Source organism: Hibiscus syriacus, unplaced genomic scaffold (assembly GCF_006381635.1).
Source record: "Hibiscus syriacus cultivar Baekdansim isolate YM2019G1 unplaced genomic scaffold, ASM638163v2 tig00110388_pilon, whole genome shotgun sequence".
Classification (NCBI taxonomy): Eukaryota; Viridiplantae; Streptophyta; class Magnoliopsida; order Malvales; family Malvaceae; genus Hibiscus; species Hibiscus syriacus.
Genome location: NW_024062718.1, coordinates 2,455,590 through 2,465,426, shown reverse-complemented (window position 1 = coordinate 2,465,426; position 9,837 = coordinate 2,455,590). Strand labels below are relative to the sequence as shown.

The 9,837-nt window shown below is 34.3% G+C and overlaps 2 protein-coding genes across 2 annotated transcripts; both read right to left on the bottom strand.

Annotated features, from left to right (window-relative positions):
- Positions 1-271: 271 nt before the first annotated feature.
- Positions 272-2,336, bottom strand: LOC120122954 (type I inositol polyphosphate 5-phosphatase 5-like). Its single transcript, XM_039141983.1, has 6 exons — positions 2,211-2,336; positions 1,364-2,128; positions 1,085-1,278; positions 902-1,010; positions 677-825; positions 272-579 (listed from the first exon to the last, which is right to left on the bottom strand). Exons 2-6 carry the CDS (start codon positions 1,985-1,987, stop codon positions 357-359), a joined length of 1,299 nt encoding a protein of 432 aa, XP_038997914.1. The 5' UTR covers positions 1,988-2,128; positions 2,211-2,336; the 3' UTR covers positions 272-356.
- Positions 2,337-4,067: 1,731 nt separating this feature from the next.
- Positions 4,068-4,700, bottom strand: LOC120122956 (protein DOWNSTREAM OF FLC-like). Its single transcript, XM_039141984.1, has 2 exons — positions 4,544-4,700; positions 4,068-4,452 (listed from the first exon to the last, which is right to left on the bottom strand). Exons 1-2 carry the CDS (start codon positions 4,689-4,691, stop codon positions 4,127-4,129), a joined length of 474 nt encoding a protein of 157 aa, XP_038997915.1. The 5' UTR covers positions 4,692-4,700; the 3' UTR covers positions 4,068-4,126.
- Between the last annotated feature and the right edge of the window lie 5,137 nt (positions 4,701-9,837).

Genomic DNA, 9,837 nt, shown 5'->3' with positions numbered 1-9,837 from the left:
ATAATAAAACTTAAACCAAAATAAAATTTAGATCGAAAATCCACCACCTTCACCAACAAAGTCAATGCTTCTAGGACACAAATAAACCTTTTTTTAATGCTATATGTAAATGTAAATACCAATAAATAAACTCAAATTAAGAATAAATTTATTTTTATATAATTGTATTGACATGGTTAAATAGTATTTTTGAAATTTACACATATTTTTATATAAAGATAACCTATTCTAAATTTCTAGTCATTGTTCTTGTAAAGAGTGAAAAATAAAATAAAGAAAGTGATTTCAGATGAAAATAAATGCAGGTGAAATTTACTTTAAATGATCTAAAGGGAATAAACAAATAAAATTTGGAGTTACAACTCATAGAAACTATGCCGTTTAGGTATAGAATCTTCGTATTGCGATCTCTTTACCGCACATGAATAACCTTTCCTGAATCTGTTACCGGATTTTCTCGTCACTTCGACTTTCACCGTAAACAATGACGAAACGGGCCGATGATCGGAGAATCTCGTCTCACCACGGACGTACGATAATTGCTGAATGCTGTAACCGTGCCATAATATTCGATCACACCTAAAATGTTCCCGATTAGAAAAGCGATTAATTAGATGATTTTATCTTTATCACAATAATGTACACAAACACTGATTTGTTTAGAGTGAATGAGTACCATGCAGGGGTTCGTCGTTTTTTCTTCGATTTAACAGTTTCACCGGCATATAAATCTGAATTTTGCGAATACTTGTACGTAGGAGCGAAGATTATTCGTCCCTCGTGGAATCCATTGAAGACACTTCCGGCATCTCTCTCTATGTTTAACTGCAAAAAAACAACACATTTCCAATGAGAATTACTTATTAACCTTTCCTCTTCATCTAACCATGGCGAATTTTACCTGATCTTTCTCGAGAAGGACGTCCCAATTGTTCCCCTCCAACAGAGTCCTGGTTTTCTCATAGCTCAAGGCTACCCGATAATTCAAATCTCCAAGCCATATTACTCGGCTGCAATATTGATGATACTTGTTAAATAAAACACACAACAGAATGTTATAATAACGATATGAAAGGAAACGTACTCATGTTCTATAATTCTCTCCGGTGCTCGAGGATTCGAAGCTTTGCACATCTTGGGGAACTGCGTGCTTCTGAGTATCTCGTTAACATCAGCATTTCTCTTGGGTTCATTGCCTTCCTTCTCACCCGAAGCTAAGTGACTGCAGACGAAGCAAAAGCTGGTCTGGTGCAATGTCATGCTTACTGCTATACATCCCTGCAATGCCCCCATTGTTTATGAAACAAAGTGACCTTATATGGCGAGGGAAGAGATCATGTTCAAGGAAGATTTATATTCTAACCTTGTTGCCGAGACGTCCCAATATTCCTGTTCCTATACAGGAAATTCGTAGATGAGCAATGTATGGTACTAACTCAGTTCGAGCCCATATCGAGAGGAAAATCCCAACCATTTGCTTACTAGCTACGAGCCGGTAACCCATGTGTCCGTTGGAAAAGTTTTGGGGCATATTAGAAAGATCAACCAAGTCATCATCAGCGGCACCATCACGACGCGCGGGTAGGGGACGGAGGTCTTGTTTGCTGGCTAAATCCCTAAGCTTTTTTTGCCCTCGTTTCGCCCCATGTGTGGATTCAATCGGACAATTGCAGGTCTTGAGAAGGCTACTTTCCGCCCTGAAATTCTTACTACGGATTTTGAGTGACGGCTTGTGGAAGAAGTGACTGTTGGGAGATTTTGACTCCTTCAATAAGGACTGGGAGCATTTCAAACTTTGGATACAGTCGGGAGATGGCTGCGTGATGTCGTAATCGGGCTTGTTAAGTACTTGGTTTGTAAGGACCAACCATTTTGCAGCAGGCTCATTGTCTTCAATCACTAGAACATTTCCGGCATTGAGTGGAACTATTTCCTGAAACCTGGGAAATCGATGTTCTAAGTAAAAAAAACTCCAAAATCTTGTCATTTTATATAAATGAAATGAAGCCTGAAACAATCATAACCACAGACATAAATATCTGCAGAATCCTCAGTTAGAAAGAAATCTTCAAGGTTAATGTCAAGATTGGGTGCCTTCCCTCCCACATTCCAAGTTGCAACGAATACCCTGAAAATGCCTTATATTACTTCTGTAAGAAATAAACATAGAAGGAAACAGCAGCATAAAAAGGAAAATGATATATGGATACCGGAAATCCCGAGGTTGAGTCTTTGGTGAAGCCATGGAACACCCGAAATCTGAGAGATTTAGCCCTTCGATTAGCCCTCCAGTAACTTCCTCTCTTCCTAGGAGCAGATAAGAAAATTAGTCTCATTATTGTTTTTCTTTTCTTCTACCAGTTGTAGACTCAAACACCAATAATTTTGTCGATCATAAAGCCAAAAGGGTCAACGTCAGAAATGAAACTCTTCCACTTACCTATTTATATTTTATTCCCTTTCTAACATTTTCTTGTTAGGTTAGCTACGAATGTTGTATAGCAGATGGGAAGAATTTATTTTCCCTGCTAACTGGATACGTGGCCTATACTCTTTACATTATAAAATTACGGCTCATTGCACCTAATGCATTCTTCATATTCATTTCAACACCGGCAATGTCTTCGTGAAATTTGAATTTATTTATATCAATTATTCATTTCATCATGATGTTTAATTTAAACTTTTATTTGTTTTTATCCTATATAAAATATTTTTACCATAAAAAATATTTTTAAAACCGCCACAGAGACTTCCCTGAATTCTATTACGTTTGATGTAATTTTCTACTCGAATTCTACCAAACATATCACGTAAGAGGTTTAACTTCTTATATATATATATATATATAAAGAACATTAAGATGTGTTTCATATAGGATGAAGGTGGTACCTGTAGGAGAAACTCCACAATCTGGTAATACAAATTCTTCATCTGATGACCCACCTCTAGCACGTCGCTTGTAAGAAAAAATCTTTGGGATAAAGGACTTTACCCCACAACGATAATAATAATAAAAAATAAACGAAAAATCAATAAAAATAGAAATTAGGATCAATTATTTTGAAGTAAATTAAGAAATATATTATTACTGTACGGGCCTTCTTTTTCTTGTCATTCTTGACGGAGTTATCAGGAGAGGTGGCAATGGCGGTTGGGGTGGTGGGGCGGCCGATGCATTGGCCTTGATCGTCCCCGAGTTGGCTTTCGTTCATTAGGTTACTAACAAAAAATTATTGCAATGAAATTAACTGTCCAATTTTCCAACAGTCTTAGGTATCAATTAGCCAAAAATTCATAAACAAAACAATGTCGATGGGAAAAACAGACTCTGGGTCTTTGTGTTTATGATTAATGCTGTTTTTTTCTACTAGTTTTCTTTTAATCACTTTATATATTTTTAGGGTAAAAATGATTGAACATTAATATTTTATTTGATCTGTTTGATTAGGATGAGATATTTTCGCCAATTCTTTGGGAGAGTATTGAATCATCGTAAGGAGGCGAGGGAAAGAAGCCGTTCACAAATAAATAACAGCAAATTTTAACATTGCTTTTTCTGTCTGTCTAAGAACTTTACAACACATCATCCTTATATTTGTCCATTTCATTGTTTACAAGAACCGACGCACTATTTTGTATTAAGGATACGGATTGTAGAAACTATACTATGGATTCAATGGTGTAAAATTATACAATTTAAAGATACATGAAATTATATAATTATTAAAAATTATAAAAAAATATCTAGGGAAAGGGAATGAGAATTTTGATTTTAATAAATATTGAACCTACAAATTAGATGAGAAGAAATGTGTCAATTGAGAACTTTTAATCACTTGATTTAGAGATTATTAGCGTTTGGTTTGTTCTTTATTTCATATTAAGATGACGGAGAAATGATTATTTAATATTATTATAAACTTAGGAAATTAATTAAACAATTTATAACTTTGAAGTAAAAATAGCTAGTTAAATAAATAGCCACTGTTTTAATAAAACAAGGAATTGCAAATGGGAAAGCCACACCACCATCAAGAAAATGATGGGATCATCATTATGACATCCTAAAATCAAGAAAAAGGGAAAAGCTAAAGCACGAACATCAAATATTAAATGATATATTTTATTCATCATCCTGCAGTAAACTGCGGAGCAGTTCTGCGCAACCGGCCGCCGCCGTATCCTGGAGGAATCCCATTGCATTTGCGTAATGAATGTGGGAAACGGCACCGTTGCTGCGGGTCAGGATAACAGTGGCCTTGTTACGCCTGGTGTCCGGAACTGCACAGCTTTTAATGGGGCTGCTAACAAGCGTGGCGTAGCATATTTGGTCTTGGTGGTCATCTTCAACCAAAATGCTATATGTTCCGGTTGCGTCCGTCTCCGCTCCAACGCTGAATTTCAGCTTCATAGTGATCCTATCATAGCACTTGATTTCGACCCTCGCACCTAAAAACAAAAAGCTTTGATTAGAGACAGATTGAAGGGGGAAAAAAACAAGACATAACCGATGGTGAGAGATTAATTGGTTTAATCTTACCAGGTATGTAAGAGCATTTAACTGTCTCGAAACCAGCACGGCAGGCGTCACAGTAAACTTTTCCGATGATTTTGAAAGGTTGCCTGTTTGCGTTAACGAGAACAGGAAGAACACAGATGGCAAGCAACAAGAACAACTTGGTGGCCATTGCGTTGATTTGAGAGAGCAAAGAGGAAGAGAGAGACTTGGAAATGGTGGATCATGGGGGGAACGAGAGTGATATTTTATAGTGGGATTCTTCATGTAGGAATAATATAGTAATAGTTTACTTTGGGGGACTTTCTGCTGGAAGACGGTCACATGGTGAAAAATTATTAAAGATTTTCGGGTGTTGCGGCATATTGTTCTCAAATTATGCATTAAATGGAGGCAGGTTGGAATCAGATCCAAGTTGCCAAATCCTTCGTTTGCGCCATATGCATTCTGCAAAACATAAATATATTGCACTACTTTTAACAAGCAATGTATGAACATTTAGATTCTCAATACATCAACTAGCAACAAGTTAGTGACTGCTCATTTATGTTGGATTGCTCACAGTTACATTTGTAAAATATGTATTCGTTATCAATAACTAATTTATTTTTGAACATATACTATCTTATAATTATTAAATACTATTTAAAAAAATATTATCTCTCATAATGATACAAAATATAATAATTTTGATAAAATAGCTACTATTTACTATATGTCAATAAATACACAAATAATGTAATAAACATGAAAATTTACATGTTTAAGGATATATTGGTCGATCCAATAATCCAATGTAAAAGCAAGGCCTTTAGGCCATTAATAAGCGTTGATCGAATACATTAAGCTAACCTCGAATATATCCTAAACATTTGGTGCCTTTTGGCTCCCTTTAACTGTTTATTATCTATCTAATATAAATTAATTATCATTTGCAAGTATAATTTTTTTTCATGAATGAATTCTTCTACATTTAAATGGTGATAATTATTGAATTAAAATCTAAATGAAAAGTTTTTTTTACAAATTCTAAATCTAACTCTAATTCTATGTAGAGGGGAGGGGGAACTCTAAGGGAGAAAAGAAGAGTGTTTCTAGTAGGTTTAGAACACATGACATAAAAGAATATGAGAAAATAAAAATGAACAGTTTGACCGGCCAATCAAAATAATTACTCCAAACATTTCACTATTAGATCTTCATGTTTGCTAAAAACTTTAATAGGCATGTGCAAATGCGAACTTAATGGGGACTGAAGGATGTAATTTTTTTCCATGCTATCAAATTTTAGATAATTATTGACCACTTAAATGAATGTTATCGATCCCTATGACAAAGCCATCGTATTCTAAATTTTTTAATGAAGTGGCTAACTATTTTTGCATGACATATGCGAAAACTTTGGATCGAAAGTCAATGACAGCATGCATCACATGAAAGTGGAAATACAAGCACATACATATTATATTTTAAATGGAAGTGGTTAATTAATGTTATTAATTAAGACTAGCCTTTATACCCAAAAAAAGGCTAACCTAATGCTTTATCGGTTCCAAAGAGGGAACCAATTTCCTCTGATTGGTATTATCCGAGTCCTAAAGTACTTATTTTATTATTTTAGTAATCACTTACTGTGGAACTATTATTTTTTCTGAGTCATCTTCTTTTTCAACTATCATAGTGATAGATTCATGTAGTGGTATGGTCTGTGTTTGCTAGTTCCGAAGGATTATCACCTGGAATAATGTTTTAAAGGCGGAAGGTATAACATTTGTCACTTTTGTCACTCCTGATTGATGGAACATCATATAGTGACGTGATTATGAATGTGTACTTTCCATGTTGGGCCCTTATCTTTCGTAGAAGACGAGTTTATGAGAAAACTGTGTGCACATATGAGTTATATATATACAAATAGCTAAGTGCATGTTGATGTCGTTGGACCCAAGAGAATAATTGTTGATATGGGGACGCTTAAGGCGTAGTAACCCCAAGCCTTATACAAAGAAGATAGGTTACTTTGGTAAGTATTTTACTAATGTTAACTTTAAATGGTCTTTAATTGATTATTTGACTTTGGATTGCGTAAAAATGCTCATGGATATGAATACAACCTTTTTTTTCCCCTTCAATGTTTATATTTTGATCGAATTGGCTAGTTTGTTGTGTTTGCTGTGTGTTCATATTGTGTTTTAATATGTATTGATTGGAATTAGTCCTATTTTGGAGTAACACTGTTGTTAATGGAAAGACGTTTAACTAGATTGTTAGAGTTTGATTCGAAGTCAAAGTAACACAAATTAATTAATATATAAATTTGAGAAAATAATAAACATAGTTTGATTAAAAGTAGAAAATGTTATTAAAGTATATTTCTACCGTATATACTTTCCTTTACAATCAAATATATATCCTTATAAATAGATACTAAGGATTATGTTTAATGATTAGGTTGTCCATTAGGACTCTTATTATTTTCTTATTCTCTTGACATTAGTGAATTTTTTCCCTTTTCTGCCCGTGATTTTTCCCAAAAGGATTTTCCCCGAAAGGATTTTCCATGTAAAATTTTAGTGTCTATTTTATTAGGCGATCATTATGCATATTGTTATCTTTTAACAAATTGGTATCGGAGCGTTCAAATTATTTGATTCGATCACAATAATGACATCTTTGAAGTATAAAATTTCGTTGTTAGATCGCAACACCAAATTAACACTAAGGAAGGTAAATGCATGAAAATTTATAAGAGCTCTCTTATTCTGATGAAATGGAAGAGAAAGACTATCAAGTTGTATATTATGCAAGGTTCAATAATTATAGAATATGATCTATTATTTTCTCCTTCGTGGCAAATGGAGATTTTTGTTGAACAAAATGACCGTAGGCATAACGAATTTTGGTAGCAGAAAAGAGTTATGTTTTGTGGACATAACAAATTTGAGAAGAAAAATAGAGTTCAGTTTTGTGGACATAACAAATTCGAGAAGAAGAAAATTCATTCCTGTGAGCGTAATGAAAAAGATAGAATTGACATTGATGATCGGGATAGTTTTGTGCATTATATTTTTTGTAGTGAGCAACTTGTGAGCAAAGTTAACACTTGTGATTTGCTTACCGATGTGAAGACTAAATTCAAGTTTGGACAAGCTTTGGATTCAATTGGCAATCATTGTTGAAGAATACCCATCTAAGGGGTTTCATGGAAGAGGTGGAGAACTTGTTCGTTGAAGTGAAGGATTGTTTTTGTTGAGTTTCGGTATCTCATCGAATTTAGGTGTTTTGTCTCAAAACCTTTGTCACTTAAGTATTCACATAAAGGTGGATATTTGTTAGAGTTTGATTCGAATTCAAAGTAGAACAAATTAATTAATATATAAATTTGGAAAATAATAAACCTAATTTGATTAAAGACTTAATACCAAAATAAGTGCCCAAAACTATACCTTTTTCCCGAATAGGTGCCTACAATATTTTTTGGACCATCCAGGTGCCTAACGTTACAAACGTTACCACTTTAGTTGTATGGACAGTTAACAACGTTAATTTCCTTCATTAAGTGACACGTTTCACAATCTGATAATTTTGAATTTTTTATATAAAATTCAAAAAATAAAATTAAATATATATTTTTAAAAAGAAAACACATAAATTTTGAAATAACCTAAAAACTTTGAAACCCTTTATTTTAACCACTAAACCCACGCCAACCGCCACCCTTTGTCGTCGATGAAGCTTCACCCGATCTCACCTCCCCCCAACGATCAAAACCCCTATGAAATCGTGATAGATCGACGACGAATCGATGTCTTATACTCTGCGAACCCTAGGCAGAAAATCGCGATCACACACGATTCCAACGGCAAATCGACGACAACTACGACGACGTATAACTAGGATGATGGAAGAGCCTACGTCGATGGCGGTGGTCATGTCTGGAAAGGGCAACGACAGGGGGTTAGTCTTAGGATTTGGGGATTTTAAGGTTTTTTATATTTAAAAGAAATTAGGGTTTTTTTACAAATATGATAATATTTAAAAAATAAATTTAAAAATATCAAATTATGACACGTGTCACTTAACGGAGAAAATTAATGGTCGTTACGTCTCGGGCACCTAAAGTGGTAATATTTATAACATTAGGCACATGAATGATTCAAAAAAAATTGTAGGCACCTATTCAGGTAAAACTATATAATTTGGGCACTTATTTGAATATTAAGCCTTGATTAAGAGTATAAAACTTTATTAAAGTAGAATGATATTTTATATAGTTTTCTTTGTAATCAACTATCTATCCTTATAAATAGACACTAAGGATTAGAGTTATAGATCTGGTTGTCCATGAGGACTCGTTTTGTATTATTTTCCTCTTGATATTAGTTAATTTTCTCTTCTTTTGCCCGTGATTTTCCCAAAAGAGTTTTTCACGTAAAATTTGGTGTCTATTTTATTAGGCGATCATTATGCACATTGTTATCTTCTAACATGGGTAATTTAGGGTGTTCATTTCTTATAGATAGGAGGTTATAACCGCCGAAATGGAGGGAGCAAACGTTGGCTCGACCACTAGCAACGATGGAGAAGGAAATGTTTGGAGAGTATTTTGATGGGAGCGACTGAGTTGAAGATGTTGGTGTCATCAACACGGTAGCAGATATTGCTTTGAGTTGACTTGAGGACTACGATGGCGCACATGGTGGTTGTTCAGTGGACGATGACAACAATGTAAAGTTAAAAGGGAGGCCACCGAAATGAAAAAGGGGAAGGCACAGTGCACATGCAATGGGTTTTCAAAGTTTGGCACTGCACTTTGAAATTGGTTTTTAAAGTTTGGTATATGTCTGTTTAAAATGGTAATGGGTAAAATCACATTTAGCCATTGTACTTTAGAGTATTTATAAGATTAGTCCCTAAGCTTCAACTATAAATACCCTAACCCATTTAGCTTCAAACTCATCCCAAAATCATTTCTTTCTCCCAATACTAGAGAGCTTTCTTGTGAGTAGTGAGTGTTTTGTAAATACTTGTAAATTTTCTATCTTAGTAAAAGATCTGCAACAGTCCGGAGACGTAGGCACAATTGGCTGAACTCTGTTATCAATTTTTTGGGTATTATTTTTTCGTTTTTATTTCGCATTCTCAATAATCTGGTTATAGGGAAATTACTTGTTACTCGTTTATTTTCCAACAACTGGTAATCAGAGCTTTTGGTTGTGATTTTTGTCAATTTTTGTGAGGTTAATATTCATTACTATTCATATGAATAGTGAATTTCGTGAATAGTGAAATTTTGTCGACGATACGAATTTATCGAC

Excerpts from the sequence above, each read along its gene's own strand:
- LOC120122954 (XM_039141983.1), bottom strand. The coding sequence starts at position 1,987 with ATGACAAGATTTTGGAGTTTTTTTTACTTAGAACATCGATTTCCCAGG. Across the intron at positions 1,011-1,084 it reads GAGAGAATTATAGAACATGA|CCGAGTAATATGGCTTGGAG; the intron begins GTACGTTTCCTT and ends TCAATATTGCAG. Across the intron at positions 826-901 it reads TCCTTCTCGAGAAAGATCAG|TTAAACATAGAGAGAGATGC; the intron begins GTAAAATTCGCC and ends GTTTTTTTGCAG.
- LOC120122956 (XM_039141984.1), bottom strand. The coding sequence starts at position 4,691 with ATGGCCACCAAGTTGTTCTTGTTGCTTGCCATCTGTGTTCTTCCTGTT. Across the intron at positions 4,453-4,543 it reads TAAATGCTCTTACATACCTG|GTGCGAGGGTCGAAATCAAG; the intron begins GTAAGATTAAAC and ends TTTTGTTTTTAG.